Here is a 14,940-nt window from a genome sequence, read left to right as displayed (position 1 = left end):
ATATTTGGTGGTTTCTGTTTTTCTATTAGAGAAAAAAATGGCCGTTTCCTTGCATTACCCCCTCCCCCAAACACACATCAAACGAGCAGCGGAAGAGTTTCGAAGACAAAAAAAAAGGTGACAAGTGTGCGCGAATGGTAAAAGGGACCACTTTAATTGTAACAACACAGGTTTGCCAACAACACACAACAAACGGACAACACGAAACAGTGACGGTACACACACGCACACGAAACGCAAAAAGTGTGTGTTGTTGTCGATAAAAGAAGGATTGTCATTGAGTTTTACAGTATTGCGCGCTTCAAGGCGAGTGTATTTTTGAAAGTTTACTTTACTCACGAACTTGTTTTCAGGGAACTTGTTACTTTTGTTTCAAGAAATCCAGAGAGCGTGCGAAAAATGCCTCACCAGCCCACGGAAGCCACTGACAGACAAAAGGGAATGGAACCTGCTTCTCACAGCGCACTGGTTGCTAGGATGCTGCTGCACGCACAGAATGACGTTTATTTCCAACGGATCGTGAAGCGCTTAACCCTGGCGGCCACCCGTCAATCGTAACCAACGCAACGGAGACAGAGACCTGCGACGTTTAAAGACCTGCGGGCCCGGCAGCACCGTACCCCCAGCGGCTACTGTTCCGGCCATTTCAGTCCACGGTCGAAAATCTTACCCGCCCCACAAATGTACGGCTAATGGGGAACGGACATGAGCGAAAACGGATAAATCACGGTAAGGACGCAGGAGGAGCAGTTTGTCAACTGTGATGACGATATTGTACCCGTTTGTAGAAATCCTAACTTTTTCCAACAATCGGTTAATATTAAATTCGACAGATTCGACACGAAAAGGACGACGCAGGCACTTAAAAGATGGGGTATGAATTATTTACAATTTTAGAGGAACTTTTTTCCCGAAAGGCACGGGATACGCGCAAGGAACGAAGGAAGCAAAATGGAAGGAGAAATAAGTGTTGTTGTAAGGGTAGGATGATTCTCGGAAGAAATATCAATCTTTTGTAGTGTAGCGTGTGTGTTTGAGTCAATTGAACTAACAAAAAAACGTGTTAAATCAATAATATGTACAAATTCCAAGCATTAATTGTAAGTAGTTTAGTAACACGCTCGTCACCCAGACAGACAGACAGACAGAAGAAAGGGCGCGCGCCTATGTCCTTCCGTGTGTATGTGCATGTGTCGCGGACATTTACACACGCGGTTGTTCGGTTGTTTGCTAGCACACACACACACACACACATTTTGGGGTTCATGGGTTCACACGCAACCGTGCTTTCTCAATTTCGAAAAGACGAACAAAATTTGCACGCACATGGTTCTCGACACACACAAAAAAACCCCTCATGAAACACAGAGAGAAAGAGAGATAGAGAAAGATTTGACGGGAACGGATGAAAGGGGGAGGGGGGGAGGTGTGGTGGTAGAGGAGAAGAACTCGCATTAGGAAGCAAAACATTTGTTCTTTTTTGTGTTTTTTTTGGATAGTCTTTTTTTTTTTTTTTTGAAAGGGAGGATTTGTTTGTTTGTTTTGTTTTTGGGGATCTTGTCAAAGAGAAAATCGGCATCAACAGCAACACAGCGCAACACTCACCTGACATGGTTCGTTAGATGTTCCTTTCGGGTGAACGTTTTACCGCAGTACGGACATCGGTAAGGCGATTCACCGGTATGCTGGCGAACGTGGTTAGTCAGGTGTTCCTTACGGGTGAAGCTTTTCGCGCAGTAGCTACATTTGAATGGAGATTCGCCCGTAGGCCCCGGACGGATGTGATTTACTGTTTTTTTTTGTTTTTTGTTTTTTGGGGTTTCATTTTCGGGGAGAGAGAGAGAGCGCGCGGGAGGGGTGATAAAACGAACCGGAACCCGAAAACACACATTATTGCAGAGAGGGGCGGGCGGGAAATCGCCAGACAAAATGTGAATTTCACATTACACACCACACGACGAAAACCGTATGGAAAATGAATCCATTTTGCGAATTGCGTTTTCGTTCGAGTGCAAAAATGAGAAAAAAGAAAAGAGAGGAAGAAAGAGAGAGAGATAAAACACACAATTAGATAAATGTGACACGATCCATCAATAGTCTAACTAAAGAAGGTCTACAAAACATCAGTCTAAAACAAAAATAAACGACCAAATCTAATGCTAGTTACAGAAACCAAACACAATATCAAGAGGAGGCTCATCAAGCGTGAGCATCTGCAAAGTTTACGGTTTTGAAAACAGAAAACTTTGCTTTTATACAAAAATGTTTTGAAATAGCTCGTAAGGAAGATATCTTTGAGATTTGATTCACGCTAGTGCTTTCTTTTCCATAATTATAATAAAATCATCGATGCATATTATAACACTGTCTAATACCTTCTTGGTTAAAGAAGAGATGATGAAAACAGGTATAATATGCATTCATACAATTTAAAAACTACAACTACAATAAATAATTAATACTAAAATGATCGATGACGTAGTAGTAGTGTAAAGGACTCGCTCTCGAAATGCTTTTTTTAATTGTAATTTGGAATCAGAAATTAAAAAGTAAAGTAATTAAAAGTAGTTTAACAATAATTTAAAACGATCAGCATTTCAGGCGAGCATATTACATCACTCAACGGCAACCCCGTACTAAAAAATACTACTAATAACAACGTCTACAAAAAAAAAACAAAAGCCACATGGGGATAATGTGACACACTAAATGAAAGGATGGTTTGACGTGTGTGTTTTTTCTTGGGGGTGACTCACATTTACCATTGCTATGCGCACTGGTCGTAGCGGTGTTGGTGGAGGATGATGGCACTAGGCTGGCGGACGGGCCGGTCAGCATGTCGGAGGGCAGCTTGCCGAACACCTCGTGGTACGACAGAAACTGGCTGAGATCCTCGATGTTCACCTTCAGCATTTCCACGTTGTTCGGCGGCTTGCTCGGATCGTGATGCTCCGGCATGTTGATCTTGACCAGGGAGCCGTCCGGTCCGCGCACATCCATCAGGTGGGCCGGTATCGGGGGCACCTTGAACTCCGGCTTCACGATCGGAATCGGCTGGGGCGGTGGCGGATGGGCGGACTGGGGCGGTCCCTGGGTGGGCGGCGGTGGCGGATGATGCCCTCCACTGCCACTGTGTGCGGGATGCACCTGTGCGGGAAGAAACGATTATTAAACACCATTCAATTGAAATAAACGAACTCCTGTTATGTGCATCCACCAGTGCTGCAAAATATGCCATGAGCTTCAGTAGATGTTCTCCAACGAAAAAAAAAGAACATATCCGTGGTAGCTTGATTCTCTCATTGTTGACAGTCAAAAATGTCCCGAAGCATGTATTGATCGATCACACCAATCATTTTGAGTATCACCTCTGATCATCACAATTGAGGATGTGACGTTGACATGGATTTTGTTCCAGTCATATTTTTTTATGACATTCACAGTGACATTTTACAGCACTGGTGTCCACAAACGAACACACACACACATGGAGACACTTACCTGCATGTTGCCCAAATACTGTAATTTTGTATGATCCGTAAGGACTCCAGACCCGTGGAGTTGCTGGAGGAGAGGTAAGTGGGAGTTAGCAAACGGAATTGCCAATATGCAAGCAGCTTTTCTTCGTTCTTACCTGAAGGTGCGACCCCGGGGGTGGAGGAAGGTGACCTGTGCTGCCCCTGCTACTATGAGTAGCAGCAGGGCCAGACAGGTTGGTGAGGTGTGACGACCCTGTAAAACGCGAAAGCGAGCAATGCCGAAAAAGTTAGTAAATCCCCAACGCCACCGCCTTAGCCTCCTCCTCATCAACTTACCTATTGTGGAAGGAATGATGGCGCCTTTTGTGTTCCAACACCTGCTGGTGCCGGAACTGCCGCGCCAACCGGAAAAAGGTCACGGGTAACCTACCCGGAAAGGGGGTTGTTGGGGTGTTTTTTGGGAAGAGTGGGCCGGCGCCGCCGGTCCTACTCTCGCGAAAGGACACACACAAAAGCTCACTCACACACCAGTGATTATACCAGGTGCGCGAAGGTGCGAACGCACAGAGAACACGGGAAGGAGAACCGTTCGCACAGGGATAGTAGTATAGTAGTGGCCCTCGCTAACACGATTATCACGGGTTAGTATTGGGAGGCAGGGACAATATGTGTGTGTGTGGCTTTAGCACACAAACTAACACAGCTTATCGCTACTGCCGGTGGGATTATTACTCTTCACTGCAATCGTCTGTGAGATCATCTGCAAGAACAGAAAAGGAGGAGAAAAGAGGAAATGTTAGGCGTGTGGTGAGGAACATTTGGTAAAACCAACTTACCTGGATATATAATAAAATATTACAAAACTAATAAAATCACATCAATCGAATCTACGATTGGGTATGCCGCCGCTGACTGCTGCTGCTGCTGCTGGTGGCGGACACTGCTGTTGCCTTTTTACTTAACGCGCCCGATTCCAACAAACTGGCCCGAAACACTTTGAGTGTTTTCATTGGTGCGCCACTGGTGCTGACACGGGGAGTGGAGGCTTTTTTGTAAGTAAAAAATGCACGCGACAGACACACGCGGTTGATTATATCAAACTGCAAAGAGAGAAGGAATGGAAATACAATTAGTCAAACAGTTTTGTAAAAAAAAAAAATAATTTATTTTATAATTCAATCATGTTTGTGTTACTTAAAACAAATACATTTGACACTCTTAAGCTAACTCTACAGACACCTCGTTAAACAGCAACAAAAGGCAAAACCAAGCCGAACGTTTTCGCGCCAATTTGCAACCCCACCTTGTCGAATGGAGCGGACACAAAAGAAAAAAGAATCACACCACCGGTATTTCGTAGGTGGAAGAGACGACCTAAGACGTGTGTGTGTCTGTGTGCACCACCTCCCACCACATATCTTATCAGTCTTTCCTCCTCCTATCCACGTTCGCTTTAACGACCCATCATCATGCCCGAAAAGTGTGTGTTGGTGCCCAAACCGAACACCACCCAAAAGGTTGCGCGCGCCAAAGTTTGCGCGCCTTCTATAAAACATCCGGCCGCCCGGCTGACGACGGGGTTCTCTATTGCGCGCGGCTATTACGAAGCGGCGGCGGCAATCGCGCTTGACGCGAGCGAACGAATAAAGAGAGAAAAGAAAGAGCGCGCGCGAGCGCAAGCAAAATGCCGGTTCCGCACACATCCAACAATAATACCACCGCACCGGTTCGTCCGTTTTGCCGGGTGTTGGGGGGACGAAAAGAAGGGTGTTACCTTCTTCCACCCCACAGCACACAGTAAAAGCATTATCAAAGGTTGGGTGGTGGTGGTGTTGGACCGGTAATAATGGTGTGTCCTCCTCCCTCCGTTCACCGAACGATGGCATTAAGCTTGCAGGGTGTAAAAGGAGAGAGCCGCGTCCAAACCAAACATGGACGAGAAAGAAGGCACACACACACACATATACACACCGGCAAATGGATGATTATTATTGCAATACCGCCCGAGAAGGGTTACGCGCGCCAAACCGCGAACTTAACACCACCGCCACTCACACACACATACAGACGGCTTTGCAACCGGCATTAGGGGAAGGGCAATAATGGGGAGGAGGCGTGCGCTCTGAGGGGTAGCAAATTTGAAGCCGGACCACCCATCGTCGTCGTCACCGTCTTTGGCTGATCAATTTCTCATTCGCCGGGAAGCAATGAGCATGCGCGCCACCGCCATATCAAGAGCGCTTTTACATCCCTCTCTTTCTGTCGCGTACGGCGGCACATGACGGCTCCCCCCACACACTACCTCTTCTCTTCTTTCTCTTCAGCGTACAAACTGTCTGTTAGGGGGGTGAGAGGATGAAAACGCTTGCGCGCATATTTTCACAATCCAATTCCCTCCTCCCACAACACACACACACGGAGACACACATACACGACGAGCAACGAGGGGGATGATGATGATGAAGCCGCACTTCTGGCTTTCTTGATTTGCACTTGGGCTTTATCGTTCGCTCTCTCTCTCTCGCTCTCTGCTTCTGGCGAAGGATGGCGGGCGCTCTGCTCCAACGCAACAACCGCCAACTTAGAGCCGGACGGAAATCTCAATAATCGTTCAGAATCAGCATCACATCACACACAGGCGGGACGACCACCCTGCGCGTGTTGTTCTCTCTCGGACAAATTCTGCACACGTGGTGCACATGGAACGAAGAACATGAACGGTTTGTCGTCGCGCAGCACTGTTGCATCCCTTTAACCATACTCGCGCGGCAGCAAGCAACAGGAGGAGCAGCAAGCGAGAAGATTGCGTTGTCTCCCCCGCGGGATGCGTGAAATTAGGATAAGTAGCAACATATGCTGCTATGATGCGCGCTGGCCTTGGCCGCTGCCCTGTTACCGGGAGGCGGCCCATGGGGAGATGTTTGTTTTGGAATCCGCCAAAAGCGCACGTGTCGATGGCGTTATGATGTCATTCATCAAGTGAACGATTTTTGATACATTTCCACCCCTTGCCGAAGCACTGCGTGAATTTGTACATTTTCTCGTTGAATCAACAGATGAATGAGGGGGGGGGGGGAATAGATAGGGGCATATTCCCGGGGATGCAACGCGCACAGGACACGTGGGGCTGCCGCCGTCGCCCGTCGGCGGTTTGAGAAGCATGCTGTGATGCATAATTTGCTGTTGGCGCCAAAACAACAGGAGAGCCTCTTCTTCGTTTTGTAGCTTTCTTAAGCTGTACGATGGTGGCGGCGGTGATATAGTAGGCTGGGGAGCAGATTATTGTGCTCAGATGAGTTGGAGCATACGAAAGTCATGTGGCGAGATTTGTCCTATGTTTTCAGTGCTCTTGGTTTACTTTACGAGTTTTGTCCCGCAACCGGAATTCCATGGGAAATAAATGATTAATAACACAAAGAGGAATTCTTCTTCAATTTATTTGAAATTTATTTATTTATTTACAATTTATATTTGAAAGATTTAAAAATAAATAAATCAATTTCAAATATTTAATATAGAGGACAATAATACAACCAGTTAAATTAATGTTTGTACAATAAAATCATAATTTTAATACTTTGTGCATGCAGCATCAGATCAATCAGTGCACGAAGTAATGGAAGGCATGCACACACACACACGCACACCACAGCACAAAGAAAAGGCGCGCAAAATTAATAATTGCTTATCATCAATTTCAGCACAAACTGCATCACGCACACACGAGGAGAGGCAGCATCAACAAAAAAATGGCGCAAGATAACCATCCTCCTCCACCCTTTCTCCCGCTGGGGCCAAGAAAGTTGGATCGATCGCGTAAAGCGCGGGAAAGCGTCGGCGGCCCCAAAAGAACGAACGAAGAAACCCGCTTTCTCTCCCCTTTCTACCCACCCCCATGGTTTGCAATAAAGATTCGATTGGATTGGAACGAACGAGAGAGTTATGAAAAACCGCTTTGCAATTTCATTTCAATTACCGATTCGCACACACACACACACACACACGGGACGGTCGATTAAACTCACCCCTTGTACTGTGTATGTGTGAATGTAACCATCGACGGCCACAAGGCGCAGCAGACACACACAAAAACCGGTCCCCAAAATCTCAAACCCAAAAGAGGAAAATGTAGTTACTGCAACCATCACAAGAGGAAAATGCAAAGATGAAATGATGTGTGGAGCCGTGTGCCGCCTGTGTGTGTGTGTGTGTGTGTGTGTGTGTGTGTGTGTGTGTGTGTGTGTGTGTGTGTGTGTGTGTGTGTGTGTGTGTGTGTGTGTGTGTGTGTGTGTGTGTGTGTGTGTGTGTGTGTGTGTGTGTGTGTGTGTGTGTGTGTGTGTGTGTGTGTGTGTGTGTGTGTGTGTGTGTGTGTGTGTGTGTGTGTGTGTGTGTGTGTGGAGCAGGCGGGCGCGCGAAAAATCGCCTCAACGCGCGCGCAAAAAAAAGCCGCGAAACTCTGCGTGGCGCGCACACGGCATAAAGAGCATAACACAACAAATCGGCAAAGAAGCAACAACAAACCACCCTCCGCTCTGAGGGAGGCGCGGTTGGGTGTAGAAGGTGGAGGGTTGGTATAGATTTTTTAATTTCCTGTCCTCACCCACCTTCACTCGTTCTCTGCCTCCTCACACACACACACACCAAAAAAAGACCACAAAAGACTCTTCCCAACCAACCCTCCTCCCTATCAACGACGGTGGAGGATTGTTTCTGTCTCGCTCTAACGCACTTACTCACACAGCACACACATACACACTGACACACAGAGACGAACAGCGGGAGATAAATGGTAAAATACACCACCGAGCAAGAGACGACCGTCCTCTCTCCCTCCCTTCAACCAACCTCATTCCCCCCTTCCCCCCACAACAAGTAATTCATCACAGCGGGGAGGCGGCTTGGAAATAAAATACAAAAAGGCCCCACCCACCCCACCCCATCAAAGGGGAGGGGAGCGGGTAGGGTGCGGTGTGCACACGGAGCCGCCCATCCCCTACCGACAAGCATAAATGAGAAAAAGAGCACGAAAGAGAGCGAGACAGAGAGAGAAAGAGGCGAGCTAAAAGCGATCCGTCTTTGTCATCCTCTCCCCCTTTCTCTCTCACCCTTCTCTACCAAACCATTTAAGGGATGGAGCAGCAGCAGCAGCAGCAGGGGTCGCTCTTTTGTGTTTACTTGGAAGAGTGACGCCCCCTGCCGCCCCTCGCTACACCCTTCAAACTCCTCCTCCTCTTTCTTCCATCTCTTTTCCCATATATATCCAAAACTGGATCCAAAATACATTACAACGATTTTATTTCGTTTCTGGTGTACCTCCTCCTCTCTTGCTTCCATCTTCTCCATCTCCTCCACACTGCTGCTGTGGCTTTTGTGTTTTCCGCTCGCGCGCTCCTCCCCCCCCCCCCCCCATTGGATCGCGCGCGTTTTCGTTCACTTTACGCTCCAAAGGACATGCTCCTCCTCTTCTTCCTTACCCCCCCCCTCCCCACTCAGCAGTAAAACATGTTTCAGCATCACATATCCCCCAAAGTGTGTTCTTCCCCCCCTCCTCTTTCCCATTCCCCACACACACACACGCCGCCCCGACGACTCGGATTTTCCCAAATGAAACCAAACGTGTCGTGTCGTGTGTGTGTGTGTGCGTTGGCTGTTTGTCGCGTCCGAGGAAAGGAGAGGGGGGAGGCAACTTATTGTTCTCGCAAAACTTTATTGTTCCATTGTTTTTTCGAGCCGGCGGGGGGCTTGCTTGCGCGATCGTTCTTCGCTTCCATTTTTGCTCTGCTAAAAGCCCTTTGGTACTTCCGTCCTTCTCCCGCCCATCGCAGTGCCCCCTCCTCTTACTCTATGCTTCTCCACCATCACACTTTATACGCATTTCATGCATAAAAATGCGTTTTTTTTTTGTTTGTGTGTGTGTGTGCTATTTTAGTGCGCATTGGTTGATTGCTTCTGCATTGAAGCATATCGCATACACACACACACCCATCAATTGATTGATATCGAGCATTTATGCTGCTACCGTCCATTAATTGTAACACAGTGTTTTTTTTTGTTTGTTTCTAGCTCAGAATCCGATATGATTTTGCTGTCACATTGGAGTACAAAAAATGAAAAATTTTAAATCCTTTAAAACAATGACAATTATTTAAAATAATGTAAAGGAAAGCATTTTTTGCCGACTTTCAATCGATCCAATCTCGTTGCAATGATGATGGGGAAAAAATGGGAAACGAAATAAAACAGTGACACATTATTCAAATCAGCTTCGCAGAAGCAGACACACAAACACACGTCGCCCGATTGCGGAAAAAAGATTAAAAAAAAAAGGCATCCCGCCAAACGACCGGGAGAAAACATAGCCCTAACCCAGAGGAACCCCCCCAAAAGGGAGGGGAAAACAGACTCCATTCAACAAGAAGTTAAAAAGTTGAGATTTGAAAAGGTTTTTGTTTGTGTCTCCCCTTTTTTTGTTGTCGATTATAATCCTTCCTCTTTCAGAATGGCAGCACACCACACCAACAACACACCCGAGCTCCAAAATCCTCCAGAGAAGAGAAAGTATTGTTCTTCATCCAAAACCAACTTTTAAGAACCGGTGTGACCCCCCCGTGACACCTCTTTAGAACCATCATCCTCCTCCTTCCTTTGATTATAATAATAAACACACGATGGGGGCGCTCGCTGCTGAAAAAGTGCTGAATAAGCCTTACCCAACAAACCATCAGCATCCTCCCCTCCGCCACAACATTTGAGAACACACAACCCACGCGCGGGCATAACTCCCCCATGCACACACATACACGTACATACAAGAGCGAGAGGAACGCGCTAAACCCAAAAACGCAAAACAAAACAAACTTCAAGACGTCGGCGAACCTAACCCCTAAACACACCCTAACACCCCAACTCATTGTACTATTGGGGAGGGCAAGCAAGTCAAGCAGGCTCCATCCCCCACATAGACCTTCCCTGCCTTCCTTCCTTCCAGCAACTGAAAAAGCCGGGGAGCAGCAGCAACCCTTGGACACACTCTCACCCATCTTCACCCACTCGCGCATTTAGACACGGGGTGAGCGATTCGGAGGGGAGCTCCCTTACTTCTAACACCCCTTTCGAAAAGCCACCCTTTTTTTCTTACTCTTTGTTTTGAAACTTGGCGCAGCACCGTTTGTCTCTGTTGCTTTGAGTGTTCGCTTTTTTGTGTGGAAAAGGTGACCGTCGTTGTATGGGAGACACCTTCATCTCCCGTATCCTAATCTGCATCTGCACGCATCGCCGTCGGATTTGATGCTCTTTTCTGACTTTAGTCATCACATGGAGCTTGTGACATTGGCCGTTGGCGTGATCCAGAGACAATCCCTCCCCTTTTGACACGCGATTTACATGTAAAAGTGTTTAATGCTCACTCTCTCTCGCTATCTTTCTCTTATGTTCTTTAAGGCCTCAAAGCTTTCCATTCTTTCCTACCAAAATGAAGTACCAAGGGAGTTGAAAAGTATCACAGAACCAATGTTAGGATAAGAATTAATCCTTTCAAATCCGTTTTCATCGGAAAGTGAAATTTAATAAAAAAAAGGACTTATTGCATTCATGGGAAAGTATGTTGTGTGTTGAATTATTTTGTAATTTAAAATATAAAAATAACCCGATCAAAGCCTACTGTTCTTGCTAAAGTATGTCACAGTGCAGTGCTGCTTTTATTGACATAAACTCAGCACAGAAAGCCATCACATAGTTCGTTGACATCTTCCACTTGAGACCGCGCGCGTCGGTGTTAATGAAAAACATAAACAGATCATACCAGTTATCGCGTCTCGGATGGATGACCCCGACCATCGGATCAATCAAACCTTATTCTCGTTGAAAACATGTCCACAGTTCATATTGGATGATGTATCGAATTTAAATGTTCAAACTCAAACTTCAATCATGATGCTAAGGATCAAAAATTGCAAAATGCCCTAAACATTATAGAGACACTTTTATCAATGAAAATGTCTATTTAAATGTGTTGCATATTTGCTCACTGCAGCACAGTGAACAAATGTAATGCAAAAACACACACACAAAATTGCACCGATCTGATCGGCGGGCGGTGGACCGGCAAAATAAATTGTCGATTAAAAACGCGCTATCTTCTTCTGCCCGCTTCCTAAGACGGTGGGATGGTTGGTGGTGGCCACAACAGGAAGGCACGCGCGCGCCCGTTCCCGTGAAACCGCAGCGACGCGGCGGCAGCCATTTCGCTCGCGTCCGCGGTATATTCCGCCGTCACCACCATCACCACCACCACTACCGCGGGGCTGCCAGCACTACTACACAAAACATAACAGCAGCGCCCACCTACATCCACACGCATGTGTATGTGTGCACGGGATGGTGGTGGTGGTGGGTAGCGGCGCTTCTATGAGCTGCTACATGCATGATCAACGCGCAGCACACACAGCGACGCGCTTCACCGCACACAAGCCCGCGGGGGATGGTAGTGTGGTAGTGAGAGAAGAGCGCGCGGGACGCGACGAAGCGTTTAATGCATACACGGGCACGTATGTGTGTGTGTGATGCGATACAAGGAGAGGCAGTGGGCAACGAAATGCGCGAAAGAGATGACTGGATGTACCCCGATCGGCACGGAGCAGCAGCGGGTGCAATGGCTGCGTGCACGACGGCTGTCTGTTTTCGGCTGCAACTGGCTGCGTACTGTCTTTGGAGAAGTGAAATTATGATTTTTGTTTTTAAAGTCGGTTTTAAACAAAATTATGCCGGAGTTTTTAATAATAAATTACATTTTACATTCCATTACGTTCTTTACGATATGTTTTAACCGGTCTTCTCCGAATTCTATTAAATTATTTAGAGATATTTTTTCAAGGTCACACTCGACTCCCCTCCTTCATCCATCAACCCGCCTAGCATCTGCATCAAAAGTGCACACTTTCACTCACCGGTTATGTGTGTGTATGTCGTGTGTTATTGTTTATAAAATCGCGCGTCTCTCCCTCACTGCACAAAAACGTTCCTTTTAAACACTTCTCGTCCCTGTTCTCCACGGAAAGAGAAGGATGCAGCAGAACAGAACAGCAACACATACACACACACTCGCTCCACTTTTTGATGCGTAAGGAGAAGTGACTCCCACCGCCGAAAAAAACACTAGATTGCACAATTCCTCACACGCAACGACACTATTATACTATTCTTTCTTTTTGCGCCACTGATTCACTAAAAAACACACGCGCGCGCGGGCTTTTCGCGCAAAAAGTGAATGCACGAGAGATGCACTTTTGTTAAATTGCAGTCACTGCAACTGCAGGCCCTCACAACACACAAACACACGCGGCGAAAGCAAAAAAAAATAGAACCCCAAAATACTTTTAATAAAACAATTCACTAAACGCGCGAGTTTTAACGCTATTCCGGCGGAATTGGCGGAAGATGGCGGTTGAGGCGGCGGCGATTTGGAGGAGTTGTTGCATCTGTATCCACGCCCGCACACACACTCACGCACGCACGCACACGTACACACAACTTTCACTGGGAGAAGATGGCGCTGCTGGTTGGTGATGGAATCAATGGGGGAGGGGGAGTGGAAAATTTCATAAAACAAAATGCACTTGCACACACCTCTCCTTGCTCGTCGTCGTCGTCGCCGTAGCGCTACGCGCCCCAACACACACACACACGCACACACACACAAAAGGGGGGATGAAGATGATGGCGGCGGTGGTGGTGGTGTAGGTTTTAGCTCTTAGCTTCCGCTGCACTTTCTGCAAAAGAAATCGCACACAACACACACAAAGAGAGAGAGAGAAAAAGCGAGATATTAGTACAAATTGACATTTAAAAACAAAAAAAAAAACAATTAAATTTAAAAACAACATCATTATAAAACCCCAAAAAGAAATGCATTTTTACTATTTGCTTCAATTGACAATGCACACTGGATAGTGACTTTATGGTTTATGATATGCGGGTGCAGTACACCCTTCCTCAAGAGCACCATACCATCATCGTCTTTTTCTACCCCTTCGGCAGGGTAGGGGATGTGGGTAAGGGAAGGTAAAAGAATTGATAAAAACTGAAAAAGGAAGAGGAAAGAGAGCAGAGCCCCGAAAACCGAACCAAGAAAAACGCGTTCCCGCAGCCAACACTGCACCCCCCGTAGGATGCCTTCTTTGTGCAGCCTCAACCCCCTACCCCGACGACGACGACGACAAGGAGAGCATAAAATGGTGGCGATGGTGGTGGTGGTGGTGGTGCGCTCATATAATGTTTATGTGTCTGTTTCTATGGGGGCCCTCCTGCTGCCAGCCTCGTCTTCTTTTCCAAAACCCATGCTTCTTCTACATCATTTCCAACCCCCTCTACGAGAATGTGTGTGTGAGGGAAAGAGAAAGAGAATGAGAGAGAGAGCGAACGATTCCAATAATCACCCTCATCGGTCGGTCGGTCGGTCGGGTTTGGTGACGACGATTAGCCCCGGCAGCGGAGGGTTGTGCGTGCGTACATGTATGTGTGTGTGTATGAGAGCAACAATACTGGTGGTGACGCGCGCTCTCTTTCCTACTCTCGCGAGCAACACAGCAACCATGATGATGACGATGGGAGGAAAAACACGACGAAGCAGAGCAAGAGCAGGCACCCGCGGGAGACACACGACCCCACCCCAAACCGGACTGCACTTGTGTATAAAACCAACATACATACACACCCTTCTTCTGTGTGTTTCCTCGCACGCCATAATGGCTTCCATGTTTGGTGGTGGTGGTGTGGTGGTGGATACAATTTTACTCTTAATTTTCAAAAAAATAAAAATCGAACAACTAATGCTTTTTCGGCAATAAAATGAAAATGAATGTTTGTGTGAGGAGCTCAGCTCACAATTGCATCCCATATCCCGGGGGTCTTGTGCTTTTTTAGTACATTCCCCCATATGGACATCTGGTTGGGGCGTCGTAATATGCTGCACCCTCTCCTCCCATATGTGGGATGGGTAACAATGTGCAATTGGAAAAAGGGCGCTGGTAATTAGAAAAGATCGAAAAGCCAACAAGAAAAAACGAAGCGTTTTATAACGTTTCTTTATGCAAATAATACATCATTACAATAAAATTAGAATTGATTTCAAATAAGACAAAAACCCACACACAAACGCTGAGAAAAGGCCATCATTGGTAGTTTTAAAATGTGTGTAAATGAGGAAAGAGATACTAAATAAGAATATCTAAATTTCCCAATCGGATTCCTGGAAAATAGAACTAAAATAACCCATTTGAATTATATAGAACGCATTTCGACTGTTCTGAGTGTAGGGAATTACAATCAATAATACCATTTTTAGGGGCATTTTATTTTCAAAAATTAAAATCCTCTCATTCCAACATTTCCCCCAACACCTCTGTCTCTCTCTTACCCTCTCACAGATTACTCTCTTACCCTCTCACAGCAAGGAAGAAAACCG

At 46.5% G+C, this 14,940-nt stretch overlaps 1 protein-coding gene and 1 long non-coding RNA gene across 51 annotated transcripts in view; one reads left to right on the top strand and one right to left on the bottom strand.

Moving 5' to 3' along the window:
• Positions 1-14,940, bottom strand: part of LOC120901287 (zinc finger protein 420) — a 68,262-nt gene that overhangs the window by 42,971 nt on the left and 10,351 nt on the right. For 47 of the 50 annotated variants that reach the window (XM_040309022.1, XM_040309031.1, XM_040309041.1 and 44 more), the window contains exons 2-8: positions 12,425-13,246; positions 4,316-4,579; positions 3,816-4,239; positions 3,635-3,732; positions 3,502-3,564; positions 2,757-3,147; positions 1,606-1,789 (exon numbers count right to left, since the gene is read on the bottom strand). In XM_040309022.1, the coding sequence (XP_040164956.1) occupies positions 1,606-1,789; positions 2,757-3,147; positions 3,502-3,507 (581 nt within the window). In that variant the 5' untranslated portion in view covers positions 3,508-3,564; positions 3,635-3,732; positions 3,816-4,239; positions 4,316-4,579; positions 12,425-13,246. The remainder of the gene's footprint in view (positions 1-1,605; positions 1,790-2,756; positions 3,148-3,501; positions 3,565-3,634; positions 3,733-3,815; positions 4,240-4,315; positions 4,580-12,424; positions 13,247-14,940) is intronic. The other 3 variants (XM_040309029.1, XM_040309028.1, XM_040309024.1) reach the window with 3 other exon arrangements.
• LOC120901289 lies at positions 603-1,098 on the top strand. The gene is made up of 2 exons (XR_005739289.1): positions 603-729; positions 834-1,098. It is a non-coding gene; the product is annotated as an uncharacterized LOC120901289 (long non-coding RNA).

Source organism: Anopheles arabiensis, chromosome 3 (assembly GCF_016920715.1).
Source record: "Anopheles arabiensis isolate DONGOLA chromosome 3, AaraD3, whole genome shotgun sequence".
Taxonomy (NCBI): Eukaryota; Metazoa; Arthropoda; class Insecta; order Diptera; family Culicidae; genus Anopheles; species Anopheles arabiensis.
Note: the sequence above shows the minus strand (reverse complement) of the source record. Positions and strands in the feature narration are given on the sequence as shown.